This window comes from Pan paniscus, chromosome 7, assembly GCF_029289425.2.
Source record: "Pan paniscus chromosome 7, NHGRI_mPanPan1-v2.0_pri, whole genome shotgun sequence".
Lineage (NCBI taxonomy): Eukaryota > Metazoa > Chordata > Mammalia > Primates > Hominidae > Pan > Pan paniscus.
The window spans coordinates 46,633,550-46,650,851 of record NC_073256.2 but is presented as its reverse complement, the minus strand read 5'-3'; the positions used below and the strand labels follow the sequence as shown (position 1 = coordinate 46,650,851).

The window sequence follows — 17,302 nt, the reverse complement described above, 5'->3', positions numbered from 1 at the left end:
ATTTTACAGCAGCTAAAATACTCCCAGCCCCCTTCTTGGGTGGGCTGAAAAACTCAATCAGGTCAATCAAAACTACTGTCATTTAGACCAGCCTAAGGCTGAAAAGACATTCATGGACCATATTTGGCGAATCTCTCTATTTGAGAATACTACTATGTCAACAAACTGTATTCATTTTTTCTTTAAAAGGATTATTTTCACTGGAAAAGATTATTTCAGCGAAAGCATTATTTTCACTGAAATAATCCTTTCCCATGAAATAAGAAAGATTATGAGAAGTAAGAATGTGGATGCAGGGCAGAAGGCATTCTAGTAGACTACTGCTAGGAGCATAAACTGACAACCACTCTGGAGACTATGATAAAATAAGAATTTCTTACTTGACTGCCTCGTAAATATTGTTGGAAGTATGTCCTGATAAGGCATCATGTAAATTTCGAATAAAATAATCTCTGTATTCTTCTGGAAGGGCCATAAACGTTCCACCCATCACAATAAACTCCACTTTATCCACACTATGACCAAGTTGTTTTAACTGAAAGACAAATTCATCAGCATTAGAATGATATAAGCATAAGGAACTACTCTAAGAAGGCATTGCAAATCTCTTATTTTGCAGTGTTTTCATCAGTACAGTTTAAAAATCAGAAGTAATGAAACACACTTAGCTAATTCTGTGGATAAAAAATAGGCTCAAGTCTGAAAGAAAAAAGTGAGTACAACTCAAATAAGGAGGGAGAATGAGAATATAAAATAACAAATAAGAGGCTTGACTTGAATGCCTACAAAGTGGAAATTTAAAAACACGAAGAATATAAACTAGAAAGCAGTAAAGACAAATATAATACAATACGCAAAACAGTAAGTATTTATTGATCATGTATTTTATGTCAGACTTGGTGGTAAGCCTAGAGGACAAAAAGGTGGCATTTATGGTCAACAATGATACATGAATGATTATGTAACATAATAAGGATTTGATGTAATGGAAGAAAAAAAGAATAGATTAGAAAGAAAAATCAAGACAGCAGTCCAAAATTGATGGATGATTCTAGGCACAGGAGGCACTTCAAGTCTGCTTTCTAAAAAAAAGTGAAAGTCTGATTAAAAATGAAATATTCAGGCCAGGTGCGGTGGCTGATGCCTGTAATCCCAGCACTTAGGAGGACCAGGCTGGCAGATCACCTGAGGTCAGGAGTTCGAGACCAGCCTGGCCAACATGGTGAAACCCCGTCTCTACTAAAAATACAAAAATTAGCCAGACGTGCCGTAATCCCAGCTACTCTGGAGGCTGAGGCAAGAGAATCGCTTGAACCAGGAGGCGGAGGTTGCAGTGACCCAAGATTGTGCCACTGCACTCCAGCCTGGGCAACAAGAGTGACACTCTGTTTAAAAAAATAATAATAATAAAAAAAAAATTAGGTCTCCTCTACTAGTGGAGAGAATGATACAAATCTTTCATTTTGTTGACTACAATAAGCCAAGATTCTAATTTTTAAAAATAGGTATTGAAATTAACACTAATTTCTGAAAATGGCAAAAAATGTATACAGAAAAATTATATATATGCATGTGTGTACATATATCAACACTAAAAGAATACTCTATTTCTATATCTATGGTTCTTTACAAGAGATACTCATCAAAATTACCCTGGTAGTTTTTAAAAATATCTTGCTAGGACCTTAAAGCAGACTTAATCAGAACCTCCTGAGGTGAAGATGTGACACGTTTTGGAGAAGTTACTCAGGTAATTCTAGTGCATTTAAGAAAAGAATCACTGCTCTATGTTCATTTCTAAATCTTGTAAACTATGCTCCTTTTTTTGGTAAACATAAGCATTTCATGCTCAATAGTTTTACATTTTAAATAAATTAACTATCATAGCCCAAAAAGAAATTGAAGCAAAGGTCAGTTTAGAACCCACTGTTTGGAAAAATGTGGGCTCCCCCAGATGGAGTCCTCTCCTGTCACCGACAATCCTGTTCCTCATACGCTTGGGTGACAGCAAAGTGGATATTAAAACTGAACAGTATTCACCAATAAGCCAATAAACAAACCCAGAGACAACTTATCCACTATGGTTATGTATCATTATCTACTTTAGACTTGGATGTGCCTACTATACATTACTATTACAACTATGGACAGTGCTTTACATTTTTTAAATTGGACAAGTTTAAAATAAACTTGTAAATAAAGGAAATCTGTATTAATGTTCAGATTTCTTGAACACTGCAAGGTCATGTACATAGTAGTTGTTTTTAGTCAACCATACTGAGGTATAATTTAAATACGATAAAATCCACTAACTTTAAGTATACAATGGATGAGAGCTGATAGATATTTAGAGTTATGTAACCACCACCATGACCATGATATAGAACAATGCCATACCCCGACTAGTTCTTTGTACTCCTTTGTAGGAAATTTCCTATTTCCACCCAACAAATCTGTCACAATACTTCTTTTTGAGACAGGTTCTTGCTGTGTCACCCAGGCTGAAGTGCAGTGGTATGATCACAGCTCACTGCAGCCTTGACCTTCCAGGCTCAAGGGATCCTTCCACCTCAGCCTTCCAAGTAGCTAAGACTTCAGGTGCACACCACAATGCCATGCTAATTTTTGTATTTTTTGTAGATGGGGTTTTGCTATGTTGCCCAGGCTGGTCTCGAACTCAGGCTCAAGTGACCTGCTGTCACAGCCTTCCAAAGGGTTGGGATTACAGGCATGAGCCATTGCGCATGGCCAGTCAAAATACTTCTTAATCTGACTTTTGGAAATTAAAAGTCAACACACCCACCCATTGTCTAAGAACTTTCATACATCTTTATTCCACAAATTTCATACTACAAATGACTTTCTACAAATTCAAAAAAACTTAGAGAATATAAAACCCTTAAACAATAAATACAGTCTTTAAAGAAAGTAGTGTTTTTGACCTTGGTAGGCATGGCAAATTCTCCCTCCCTCAAATGGATATTGAAAACTTACAAAGAGGAAAAACACCTTTTTCGTTCTTATTTCAGGTTCAATTTGAATCAAGCAACAATGGCTTCTTACTAAGTATAAACACCTAATTTTTAAGAAACATGTTTTTTAAAAATGTACCTGTTCTATTCGGTGTCTTGTCTGTAGGAAAGGGTCATATCTGGCACGGATAGCTCTCATAGAGGTTGGCTAGAAGAGAAAAATATTGTTATGCCCACATTGAATTAAAACTAAAAAGTAGTTTCAAAAGGACTGTATTTAAAAAAAAAACTCTCCATGGTTCCGAACACTGAAAACGTGGCTTGTACCCCCATTAATTTTTCTCAGTCTTGTCAGCGTTCAAAATAATGTACTGAATCGCATCTGGCAGGTGTCCACTCACGCTGTCATAAACACTTCAACAGCAGGGTGTCTCCTTGGATCACATCTGTCTTTTGTATAAACACTTCTGGAATCCCAGGGTCACCAAAGTGTTCTGCTCACAGACATAGATGTGCATACATATACCAGAATCATATAATAAAGTAACTTTTAAGTAAGCTTCTAAAATACCACACAGTTTGTAATGGCTACCATCATACAGTGGAATACTCTACAGCCACGAAACAATGTACTGACATAAAATGTTCACTAAGATATTGTAAAATAAAAGGCAAAGTGAAAGAGGACTCTGATATGCTACCTTATATGGAATCAGTCGAATAAAGAATATGTCCAGGTTGAGCATCCCTAATCCAAAAATCAAAAATGCTCCAAACCTCAAAATTTTTTGAGTGCCAACATGATGCCATAAGTGGAAAATTCCACACATAAGTACTTAACACAAACTTTGTTTCACGCACAAAATTATTAAAAATATTGTATAAAATTAATTCAGGCTAGGTGTATCAGGTGTACATAAACCCAAAATGAATCTCATGTTCAGATTAGGGTTCCACTCTCAAGATTTCTCACTATGTATATGCGAATATTCCAAAATCCAGAAAAATCCAAAATCCGAAACACTTCTGGTCCCAGGCATTTCACATAAGGGATAGGCAACCTGTGTATGCTGTGTTCCCTAAAATATCCCTGAAGGATGGGGAGGAAATAACAAACAACACTAACTGGTAGGGGGAGGAGTAAAAAAGAGTGGCTAGGGGATAGGAATGAGAGGAAGCCTTTTCACGAAATCATTCCTCTTGTATTTTAAAAAATTTGAACCCTAGAAAACAAGAAAAAAAAAATGAAAACAGATATGAGAAAAAAGTCACAAGCTTTCCTGGCTTCTGAGGTGTTCTGAGGAGGGTGACTCCTTCAAAAGCGCCTCACTGGCCTTCTGCCTTCTTTCTGGTCTCCACTCTAACCCTTTCTCTACACGGCCATCAAAATGATCTTTCAAAAAACCTAAATCGGATTGTATCATTCCCCTGCCTTAAATCCTAATAGCTTCTCATGACTCCTACACTAAAATGGAAACTCCTTACCTTTGCTTACAAACTCCAGCTCATTTGCACTCCGAGCCTCATGCTTCCCTCACCCCCTGCACTGCACAACACCCCCATGTCTTTCCTTCCTTGGGCCTCATTCTAGTGACTTCTCTGCTAGGAATGCCCCTTTCACATATTCTTAGGACTAGGTCCTTCTTGTCATTCAGACTCAACTTCAATCTCACTTCACAGAATCCCTTCCTAACGACCACAGCTAAACCATCTCAGCTGCCATCACCTTACTTGATTTTACATCTCTGCTTAGCATTTTTTGAGTGCCTGATACTTTTTCTTGTTTCTTTACTGTCTACCTTCCATTATTAAAATATAAATTCCAGGCTGGGTACAGTGGCTAACGCCTGTAATCCCAGCATTTTGGGAAGCCGAGGCAGGCAGATCACCTAAGGTCAGCAGTTCAAGACCAGGCTGGCCAACATGATGAAACCTTGTCTCTACTAAAAATACAAAAATTAGCTGGGCGTGGTGGTGCTTGCCTGTAGTCCCAGCTACTCGGGAGGCTGAGGCAGGAGAATCACTTGAACCCAGGAGGAGGAGGTTGCAGTGAAGGAGATCGTGCCACTGCACTCTAGCCTGGGTAACAGAGTGAGAATCCATCTCAAAAAAAAAAAAAAAAGAAAAAAAAATGTAAATTCCAGAAGACAATGGGACCCTGTCCATTTTCCACTGCTAAAGTGACAGTACAATGTAGTGGTGAGCAGCACAGACTTCGAAACCTGGTTGTCACTTACTAATAGTGTGTCTTTGGGCCAGCTGTTTAAGCCTGCTATGCCCTAGTTTCCTGATTGGCAAACTGGGCTCATGATAGTGTCTATCTTCAAAACACTGCAATAAGGTTTACAGTTGTAAAGCACTTAGAACAGCGTTTTGGATAAGAAGTAAGTATTATTTATGCTTATGTAAGTATTTCTCTAGTGGCTAGAACAATATAGGGCACTAGTAGACACTGGCAAATATTTGGTGAATGAACAGCTTTTAAAATCAGAAAAAAACAAAAACAAAAACAAAAAATTGTCAGAAAGCCAGTACTGGTAAAACCATACTACAGGTAAAGCATGATGCAACATTTCATCAGGACAGCCTCAAAGTTACTGTACCTCATAGCCAGTGTAAGACTGGGTGGAATACTCAAAATCAGAATCAGGTCCACCAGGGCAGTATCTGCCAGTACAACAAAAGAACAAGAATGTCAGATGCAAAACTGAGTTCAACCAGCTAGTTCCAAGCATCTACCATCTCCAAAGAATCCTGATAACAAACGAGCTTCCTTTTCAAATCCTAACAGAAGAATCTACCTTTGCAGTATCTGTAAATAATGTATTTTCTACCAAGAAGTAAATAAGATAAATATGTAAAGGGACACTATTACACCCATTTTCAAAATACTGCAGTTGTGATTATTTCAGAGGTTTAAGCTTTTAGGGGCAAATAACAGAAATGAAGTTTTCCTAAGTTTGAATCAATACTCAGTGTTCTCTTGGGAACCATACTCAAGAAAATCTTTCCCCCCTTTTATCTTCCTACCCGGAATCATGCAAACTCTTCCGCTAATTCTTTCAAATAGGTGAGTTTGAGAAATCTAAAGGTTACGTATAAGGATAATTTTTTATTTTGATATGTTTCTGATCCAAATTCATTTTAAATTTCTGACGTGGAATTTAGGCAGCTCATATTCCCATGTTTCATTTATGAGTTTAACAGAATGTGCTGTTTTGAGTTGCATATCCCAATGTCTACTGTTGTGAGTTCCATAACCTACATTTTTAAAATTGTATATTGCAATAAATTAAAATATTCATATGTTCCAATTTTATTTATTTATTTTGATATGGAGTCTCACTCTGTTGCCCAGGCTGGAGTGCAGTGGCGTGATCTCGGCTCACTGCAACCTCCACCTTCCAGGTTTAAACGATTCTCCTGCCTCAGCCTCCTAAGTAGCTGGGACTAGAAGCGCATGCCACCACGCTCGGCTAATTTTTGTATTTTTAGTAGAGACGGAGTCTCACAGTGCTGGCCAGGCTCGTCTTAACTCCTCACCTCAGGTGATCCACCTGCCTCAGCCTCCCAAAATGCTGGGATTATAGGCGTGAGCCACTTTGCCCGGCCTCATATATTCCAATTTTAAAGCACTAAAATATCTACCAATGGTTGCTTGCTTGAAAGGAGTAATCTATAAATCTATTAAGCTGAAGTTTTAAACATTACCAGGATGTACTGACTAAGGGCTAGAGGGGGCATATTTAGTTTAATTAAAACACACATACAATTTAATAAAATCACCATACTTACACACATATATTTCCTGTAAAACTGATGTGTGGACATCTGTGGGGTTTGCACATCACAGCCACGACAGCAATCTATAAAAGAAAGATGAATAAAAAAGCTATTATAGGATAATTAATATAAAACTCCACAGAGTGCTTATCCCTCGGAAGGAAGGAGAGGAATGCAACCACAGAGTGGCAAAAAGGGGCTTCAAAGTTATTGACGAGGCTGTATTTCTTAAGCTGGGCAATGGGTACAAGAGTGATCTCTGTTCAATATTAATCATCTTTAAATTGTCCGTATGTAATATATATGTGAAGTTATATTCCATTTTACAATAAATTAAGTACAAAATAATAAATTAACTGTTAAAGCCACAGTGATTCTTAGTCTTTCTCTCTCTGATTGTCTTAGTAAACAGCCTGTAAGAAAAAAATTTCTTTAAGCAATTCTATGAAATTATACATAAACCTAACCTTTGTGACTCAAATGCCTCATGAACACACTGGATCTCAATATTTGCAGCAGGGACTATTAAACTAGCAGCTTCATGTTTCAGGGTCTGGGTGTAAATAACCTCAGAGGGGTCTGACAGAGCCTCAGTGAGGTGAGGACAGGAGGCAGTGGCAGAGACGCAAGATTGGTTACATCCGGGGCACTTGGTCAAATCTGGCCATTTATGAAAGTGAAAGCAAGCCAGGCTTCTTACTATCAGAGAAGTAGCTATAAACATGGAAAGAGAGAGAAGCAGAATGAACTCTGTGGGCTGGGTGGAATTAAAGGTATTGTGGCCAATCAGAGTGTTCAACATATGGTAGACTGATAAATAAATACAAATGGAAATGTGTTACATGTATGTGTGCATGTTATGTATGCAGCTATACATATATATGTCCTCGCTTGGTCCACTGAGAGAGTCTGGCAGCAGCAACACCCTAACAGCAGTAAGCACACCTAGGACTCAGGTCTTAGTATCTAAATATCCTTCTCCAACTAAAACAAACCAGGGCTCCTTGGGGAAATGGCTGATTCCGGGGCTGGAGCAAAGAAAGTCTAAGATAAGCCTGGAACATTTTCCTTTTTTTTCCTTTTTGAGACAGAGTCTCACTCTGTTGCCCAGGCTGGAGTGCAATGGCGTGATCTTGGCTCACTGCAACCTCCACCTCCTGGGTTCAAGCAATTCTCCTGCCTCAGCCTCCCAAGTAGCTGGGATTACAGGCATGTGCCACCATGCCTGGCTAATTTTTTGTATTTTTTTTTTTTAGTAGAGACGGGGTTTTGCCATGTTGGCCAGGCTGATCTCAAACTCCTGACCTCAGGTGATCCACCCACCTCGTCCTTCCAAAGTGCTGGGATTACAGGGGTGAGCCACCATGTCTGGCCAAGCCTGGAACATTTTATTGTGCTAGAAAGCTAGAAACTGCTCAAAGAATGATGAGGACATTTAAAAAAGACATAGAAATCAGCTTGAAAAGGCTCCCACTGGTCAAGTCCACAATAATTTGTGCATCAAAATAAATAGTAACAGATGACAACCCACCAAATAGGAAACCATTAATTCCTTCACACAAATAAAGGAGTGAACAGGGTATGTGATGAGAAACAGGATATCCACCTAGTTTCTCAGTATTTCTCCATACAACACTTCTTAATACAAAGTGGAAAAAAATAACTTGACAGAGCATAAGTCTGGTGGACAGCACCTTGATCAAAACGAGGAACATCAGTGATAGGAAAGCCAAACCTACGCACCACTGGATGGGAGATGACGAGAAGAACGTAGTGCCGCTTCTATGATGCACGGGCCGAAGACGAGTAACCTGAATCTCATGATGAGAAAACAGCTGATGAACCCACACTGAGGGACGTGCTACAAAATAACTTGCCTGAAATCTTCAAAAGTGTTTAGATAACGGAGTCCAAAAAAGACAAAGGAAATGTCCAGACTAAAGAGATATGACAATTAAATGCAACAGGTGATTCTGAACTAGGTTCTGTGGGACATTATTGAAACGGCTGGTGAAACTTAAGTGAGGTCTGAGGCTTAGATGACAGTAATGTATCCAAGTTAACAACCATGGTGTTTCAAGAACACAAACACGAACTCAAATACAAACTCAAAATGGGTTATGGACCTAATTGTCTATATTTAAAAGTTGTGCTCTGAGAAAGACAATGAAAAGACAAGCCACAGACTAGGAGAAAATATCTGCATAATTGGTACCTGATAAACGATTTCCAGCTAAGATATACAAAGAACTCTTAAAACCTAGTAAGAAAACACCCAATTAAGAACAGGGCAAAAGATGTGAATAGATATCTCACTAAAGAAGATATACAGTGGCAAATAAGTATACGGAAAGATGCTCAACATCATGTCATTAGGGAATTACAAACTAAACAACAAGGAGATACCACTGTTCAACTATGAGAATGGCTAAAATCCAAAACACTGGCTGGGCACCATAGCTCACGCCTATACACAGCACTTTGGGAGACCAAGCTGGGAGGATTGCTTGAGCCTAGGAGCTCAAGACCATCCTAGGTAACATGGTGAAACCCTGTCTCTACAAAAAACACAAAAATTAGCTAGTGTGGTGGTGCATGCCTGTTGTCCCAGTTACTTGGGAGGCTGAGGTGGGAGGATAGCTTGAACCTGGGAGGTTGCTGCAGTGAGCTGTGATCATGCCACCACACTCTAGCCTCAGTGACAGGACAAAACCCTGTCTTAAAATAAATAAATTAATTAAATAAAATCCACAACACCGACATCTCCAAGTGTTAGCAAGGATGTGGAGCATCAGAGTGCTCACTCACTGCTGGTGGGAATGCAAAATGGTGCAGCCACGTTGGAAGAGTTTGCAGTTTTTTACAAAGTGAAGCACAGTCTTACTATATGATCTACCAGCTGCACTTCTTGACAGTTACTCAAGTAAGCTGAAAATGTAGGTGGACACAAAAACCTTCACACAGCTTTGTTTAAAACTGCCAAAAATTGGAAGCAACCAAGATGTCCTTCAATAGGTGAATGAATAAGCAAATAGTGGTACATCCGTACAATGGATTATCATTCAGCAATTAAAAAAAAAGAATGAGCTGCCAAGTCACAAAAAGACATGGCAGACTTCAATGCATATTGCTAAGTGGAAAGGCTGTATGATTCCAATTACTGTACATGACACTCTGGAAAAAGCAAACTTTATTAAAGACAATAAAACAATCAGTGGTAGTCAGGTTATGTCTAGAACATGCAGAGGGAAAGGGACAAATAGGAGCTGTTTTTTCTGTTTGTTTGTTTGTTTTTTTGAGACAGAATCTCGCTCTGTCACCCAGGCTGGAGTGCAATGGCATTATCTTGGCTCAACGCAACCTCTGCCTCCTGGGTTCAAACTATTCTCCTGCCTCAGCCTCCCAAGTAGCTGGGATTACAAGCGCTCGCCACCATGCCCGGCTAATTTTTGTATTTTTAGTAGAGACGGGGTTTCACCATGTTGGCCAGGCTGGTCTCAAACTCCTGGCTTCAGCTGATCTGCCTGCCTCAGCCTCCCAAAGTGCTAGGATTACAGGCATAAGCCACTGCGCCCGGCCACAAATAGATTTTAGGGCAGTGAAACTATTTCATACGACACAGTAATAGTGGATACATGACATTATGCATTGGCAAAACCTATAGAATGTAGAACACAGAGTGTATTCTAATGTATCTACAGGCTTTGGTTAATAATAATGCAACAATATTGGTTCATCAATTCTAACAAACGTACCAAACAATGCAAGATATTAATAATAGGGAAACTGGGGTAGGGGTGAAGGTGCTGGAGGAAGTGTATAAATTTTTTTTCTCTGTAAACCTAAAACTACTGTATAAAATAAACAAAGCACCATCAGAAAAACAGCAAGAATAAAAGCATGGAGGTGAGAATGGCAGTAGATAGGGAATGGCCACCAGCTGTGTGTTTCTGATACTTTCAATAGATCACTCTTGTGACACTGTTAAAGATGCATTTCATGTAGGTAGGACAAAATAGATGCGTAAGGAAATGACTGAAATAATCTAAACAAGAAATAATAAAGGCCAAAGCATTCTTACCAGTGGCAGTAGGAACGGAAAATGCATTTCACATTTTTTGGAAACTGAGTGCACGGTGGTACCATGAACTAACATGGACAGGAAAGGTGAATAAGCAAGTCTGGTATTAGTTTTGGTTATGCTATACTTCAGGAGGTTCTCAGGCAGTCAAAGGACAGATGCCTAACTGACAATCTGACAGGAGTCTGAAGCTCAGGGAATGAACCATTGTTCATGCTGGGAGTCAGCATACATCAATACTAAAATCATCAAATGGATGAGGTTACCAAAGAAAGCATGTAAAATACCAAACACAATGAGCCCAGGACGACAGAAAACATCAACTTTTAGAGGTAAGCACAATAAGGGTAGCCAAGAAAGGACAGAAATGATCAGAGACAGAGGAAGAAACAGAGAAGGTGGTATCACAGAAGCCTCAGTTTGCCAGTCAGGCTGAAAGGTTGCTAAGTTTCTGTCTTCTTTAATGGCAAGCCCACACATAATGCTTAACTCTAAAAAGTCGGCCAGGCACAGTGGCTCACGTCTGTAATCCCAGCACTTTGGGAGGCTGAGGCGGGCAGATCACCTGAGGTCAAGAGTTCGAGACCAGCCTGGCCAACATGGTGAAACGCTGTCTCTACTAAAAATACAAAAATTAGCTGGGCATTGTGGCACATGCCTGTAATCCCAGCTCCTTGGGAGGCTGAGGCACAAGAATCGCTTGAACCTGGGAGGCAGAAGTTGCAGTGAGCCAAGATCGTGCCACTGCACTCCCGCCTGGGCAACAGAACAAGACTGTCTCAGGTAAAAAAAAAAAAAAAGAAAGTCAAGACTTATCTATTATGTAAAGAATGTTATTTTATTTATGGATATGGAAGTCAATGCTAAAGAAATTGGCTAAGAGTTAAAAATGGTTGCCCTAGGGTAGAAAAAGGGAGGTGAGGGGCATGGACTATTAGTTTCTCTTAACAAGTTTTTTTGTTTTTTGTTTTGAGATGGAGTCTCGCTTTTTCGCCTAGGCTGGAGTGCAGTGGCATGATCTCAGCTCACTGCAAGCTCCACCTCCCGGGTTCACACCATTCTCCTGCCTCAGCCTCCCGAGTAGCTGGGACTACAGGCTCCCACCACAACGCCCAGCTAATTTTTTTTTTTTTTTGCATTTTTAGTAGAGACGGGCTTTCGTCGTGTTAGCCAGGATGGTCTTGACCTGACCTTGTGGTCGGCCCACCTCGGCCTCCCAAAGTGCTGGGATTACAGGTGTGAGCCATCGTGCCTGGCTAACAAGCTTTTTACACTAGATACAAACAAACAAAACAAAACAAAAACACTTAAGTACAAAGAAGAGGATATGAGGTTTGGTGGTACATTGTATGTAAAAATTTTAGGGTTTAATTAGCCACAAACTTAAGGTGATCCAGGAGATATGGTCACCAAGTCAACACAAGCTGCCTGGAATATAATATCCCAATTCAAATAACAGAATGAACTTGTGGGATCACATTAGGAACAGCATTTGGTGCTGGGGACCATATGTTAGGAGGGTCTTAATACCATCAATTTCTGTGCATGTATCTCACACTCATCTTTTTTCATCCTAGAGTCTCCATCCTAACTCAAGTCCTTAACACTGCAATACTGACATCATACCAAGAGCGTCTAAACTAGTCTTTTTGTCTCCAAACTACCCTGCATGTTGTATCCAAATTAATTTTCTGAAAATCTACTTTGTTCATATTACTACCTTTTTCAAAACTTTTGTTTCCTATTATCTAGCTGCTTTGCCAGACACTTAAGATTTTTACAAGCTGATCCCGAACTATCTGTTCAACGCACAGTCCTACTCTCCTGAACTGTTAACGCCCTTCGGCATACTCGCTATTCCCTGCGTGCACCACGCCCTTCCTGTCATTTCTACCTCTGTGCCTTAGCCCCTGTGTCCTTGCTCCCATGACACTTCGAGCCTGCTCTTCTTGGCTTATGGGTCAAGCAAGCTCTGTGCTTTCTACTGGGCCTTCCCCAGCCCCTTTTGCTGCAGGGACATCGCTGTCGTCTGGACTTCCACAGTGCTCATAATGACCATATATAGAACTACTTTGCACCATTAACTACCTTTCAAAAGTACCTTTCATAAGCATCAATTATATTGAAAGCTACCAGCTTAAGATGGCCAACATTTATCCTGTTGTGATTGTCACCAAGCCTAAATCTATATTTTTAAAGAGGTCAAAACATCATCTACTCCTTTAATCACAATTATATTTTTTTCTCTCTCTGCTCTCCTTGCATTCAGCACAGGTCTCCACTCCAGCACATATCCTAATACAGGGACTTCATTAGTTCAGAATCCCCAACCTCTACCTCACTACACGGGTGTTACATGGAGCAGGGACTTCTGCCAGAACAGATACCCAGTGTGTCGATACCTCATGAGTTGAATCACTCACCCCACTAGCAGTTCTGATGGGTTTCGCCTTTAACTTGGGAATCAAGACCTTGCGATACTGAGGAGGAACGGCAGCAATGATATCCACCAGGCGGGGCTGGGCGGAAAGGCCATATTTGGCAGCTGTCTTGGTTTTCACCCTGAAAGTAAAGCATCTCACATTATCAAGATTACGGTTATTTAAGGACAAGCTACCAAGAGGATGATCTATAAACAACATCATTAACAACTGTCACTCTCCAATCCCTTCACCACGTGACAAGGATAGTTTTAAGATCTGTGACTATCAGGGAAATAGAAGAATAAAATTCACGAGTGAATGACTACTTCCCACCCTTGAGTACCAGAAAGAAAACCAGAGGACTATGGAGGGAGAAGGGTCCCTGGACGATGACACAATATAGATCTAGTTCAGAATAGTGCTGCAGCTTCAAAGGACTATTCTGACTCCACCTTTCTCAACCTCAGCACTACTGATGTTTGGGACCATACAGTTCTTTGCTGTGGCAGGTGGCCAGCGAATTGAGGGATGTTTAGCAGCATCCTTGGTCTCTACGTACTACCAGCCTTCTTCTTGTCTTCCTGTTGTAACACTCAAAAATGTCCCTAGACATTGCCAAATGTCCTGAGGAGGAAATCACCCCTGGTTGACAACTACTGTCTTAGACAAAACAACAACAACAATTAAAAAAAAAAAATCAAGGATGGCTATGCAGAACCAAATAGGAAATAAAGTACATATTTTTGAAAGTTTAAAAAAAACTTTTACCAGCTTTTCTTTGTGCCTCCTAGCCAAACTCTTAACAGTCACCCTGTCTTCTAACTTTAATCCATCTAGAAATATCTGTGAAGTGCTCACATATTTGTCAACAAATATTAATTGAGTACCTAACACGTACAAGAGGCTGCCTGAATACCTGCTATGTTCAAATGTACAAGGCACAGTCCTTTCATGTTCTATGTTTACATGTTTGCAGACAGGCGTACCAAGAAAATTAATGTATAAATGATTAAAACATATGTCATAAAACACACACACATACCAACAATGAATGCTTCCAGAGTTCAGGGAGGAATCTGATGTGTGCTGGGGAGATATTCATGGAAATGAGCACAGAAGAAAGAGTAGGTCTCAGTCACTAAAGACACAAAGATGACATGGAGGGCAGACAGGCTGATTTATGTGCAGATGCAAAAACAGGAATGCATATATTTTAAGAAATACAAGCAGACCAACTTGACAGAAAGCAGAAGATTTTCAATGTAAAGGTACAGAGATTTAAAAACTTGGAAAAGCAGGTTGAAGCCAGACTGAGAGACCTTCCAGTAATAGGCTGGTGACATCTGAGGAGGGGTGAGTTTTAAGGACGATGGCAGCTTTAGCTTTAGATGTGCTAAATTAAAGAGAACAACAAATATATATAAGATGTAGAAATGTTCACTAGAAATTAAAGATTTGTATAATCAGGGGTATAACCAACAAAAAAAGAAAGAAAAACTTCTAAAGACACGGTAGAAAAATCAGTAAAATACAATAACTTTATAGTCAAAAGAGGATATTTACTTATTCCTGTAGCAAATATTTACTAAGCATGAGGATTCAAGGAAGGGGTAAAATATTGCAGCATCTCAAGTATCAGAGAAGAGAGTCTAAGAAAAGGTCATTCCTGTATGTGATGATTAGACGACCTGGGGTTGGGGAGAGAACCCTTTCATTAGGGAAGATCTACATAGAGTGAATATATATTATAGTTTGAAAAAAAAAATAGATGCAGAGATGAAAGACAACTCTTATTTGAGACTGTAGGAAAGTCCAAGCTGAAAATGATTATGGAGAGGAAGTGGATGAATGTGTCAAAGAGGTTCTACAGCAGGGGAGGGTTGGATTAGATCAGGGGCCCCAAAGGGAGGGTTTTCCTGACAGAAAGCTGCTGCTTCAGCTGAGACAGTAGGGAAGGAAAGTAGGATGTGCAGCGATGCAGCACAGAAGAACATGGGCTCTGGAGACGGCTGACCTAATTCCAAATCCCAGCTCTGCCAATTACTAGTTACTTACCCCTGGACAAATTATTTAACTGCTCTCTGACTCAGATTACCCACCTGTCAAGTGTGGCTGGTATCAGTACCTATCTCACAGAATTTTGAGGGGATTAACTGAGCTAATACATATAATGCACTAGCAACAGTGTCTGGAATACAGTAAGTGCCCAATAAATGTTAGAAGCTATTAGTATTCTTAAGCTAAGACAATTTTGCCATCAAGAAATGAATGACGGCCGGGTGCGGTGGCTCACGCCTGTAATCCCAGCACTTTGGGAGGCCAAGGCGGGCAGATCACGAGGTCAGGAGATCGAGACCGTCCTGGCTAACATGGTGAAACCCCATCTCTACTAAAAATACAAAAAATTAGCCAGGCGTGGTGGCGGGCGCCTGTAGTCCCAGCTACTCAGGAGGCTGAGGCAGGAGAATGGCGTTAACCCAGGAGGCGGAACTTGCAAAAAAAAAAAAAAGAAATGAATGACAAGGCAAGGCAGAAAGCTAAAATTCTCAACTAAAATAAAACTTGAGCTGGAAAACAAGTAGTACTAGATAATTTCATAAAAGAGATCTGCTACCTAAGAACAAGCTTGCTCTCTCTTTATATCCACTTACTTATTTAGATCGATGTCTTTCCCCTGCTCGTGGGCTTCAATCAGTTGTTTAATAACATCTCCTATAGTCAGCATCATCAGCTCAGCAGGGCTGAGATCTCCTGGAAAGTTAATATTCAACAATGTCAAAAATCGTATCATTCAATCAAGATTTTAAAATCTGATTTAGTAGCAGTTTTCCATCCGAAACCATACAAATATACCAAATGAATAGCTCAAGTTCAGAAGATGCTAAATCTCTACTGTTTACAATTTGATCATATCTTTTGTATCTTTAAAACAAACGTGGCTTTACATATATATGGGAAAAGCTCCCTTTAGAAGCACATACTCTATGAGATTATTAAAAATAAATACAGGAAAGGATACAGGAGTAGAAACAATGTGAGGAGAAAGAACTTAATCACACAGGAAAGGACCAAAGTAATTCTCTTCCCTTTATCTCCAGAGGTGTAATTACTAATATGTGCATAATACTTTAGAGTTCATAAAGAACATTTAGATGCATGAATTCAGGTAATTCTCAGAACAGAGGTAGACAGAACAAGAATATGTGCCTATTACATGAAGATGCTATCAAGGAGTAAAGTTGAAACTCAAACCCAGGTATCTGCCTAAGAATCTTAATGCATTTCTAAAATATTGTCTGTCCACCATCATGAACTTCTGGCAACTGGGGCTCTCGGTCTCATCCAAAGGCAACAGCAGAAGCTGACAGGTTCTTGTATGACGCCATCCACTCAAGCACAGTTCAAGGATTGGTTCAAGGATGGGCATATCTCTAAGCCAGGCCAATCTGAGCTCTTTTCTTCAAGGTAAAAAATGCCAGTCTTTTTCCAGGGACAAAAGCTGTGGGATATCAGCTTGGAAGCTGTCAGCAAGCAAGCTTCTCGCCTGTAGAGCAGTGGTTCCCAACCTTTTTGATAAAAGGAACTGGTTTTGTGGAAGATGATTTTTCCACAGACCAGGGGAGCAGGGTGGTTTTAGGATGATTCAAGTGCATTACATTTATTGTGCACTTTATTTTTATTACTGCATTGTTATATGTAATGAAATAATTATACAATTCACCATAACGAATTCTGTTCCCATAGAATCAGTGGGAACCCTGAGCTTGTTTTCCTGCAACTAGACACTCCCATCTGGGGGTGATGGGAGACAGTGACAGATCATCAGGCATTAGATTCTCATAAGGAGCACACAACCTAGACCCACCACATGCACGGTTCACAACAGGGTTCAGACTCCTTTGAGAATCTAATGCCACTGCTGATGTGACAGGAGGCAGAGCTTAGGCTGCAAATACTGATGAAGCTTCACTTGCTCGCCTGCTGCTCACCTTCTTCTGTGTGGCTCAGCTCCTAACAGGCCATGAACCGGTACTGGTCCGTGG

At 40.0% G+C, this 17,302-nt stretch overlaps 1 protein-coding gene across 4 annotated transcripts in view; it reads right to left on the bottom strand.

Moving 5' to 3' along the window:
• The window catches only part of ELP3 (elongator acetyltransferase complex subunit 3), a 100,079-nt gene that overhangs the window by 79,699 nt on the left and 3,078 nt on the right, over positions 1 to 17,302 (bottom strand). For 2 of the 4 annotated variants that reach the window (XR_010112919.1, XM_003830789.5), the window contains exons 2-7: positions 15,911 to 16,010; positions 13,260 to 13,398; positions 6,768 to 6,838; positions 5,576 to 5,639; positions 3,112 to 3,180; positions 381 to 535 (exon numbers count right to left, since the gene is read on the bottom strand). Coding sequence is in view for 3 of the 4 variants with exons in the window: in XM_003830789.5 (XP_003830837.2) it covers positions 381 to 535; positions 3,112 to 3,180; positions 5,576 to 5,639; positions 6,768 to 6,838; positions 13,260 to 13,398; positions 15,911 to 16,010 (598 nt within the window). In the remaining variant the exon portion in view is untranslated. Of the gene's footprint in view, positions 1 to 380; positions 536 to 3,111; positions 3,181 to 5,575; positions 5,640 to 6,767; positions 6,839 to 13,259; positions 13,399 to 15,910; positions 16,013 to 17,302 lie in introns of those variants that run through there. The other 2 variants (XM_034965889.3, XM_055116393.2) reach the window with 2 other exon arrangements.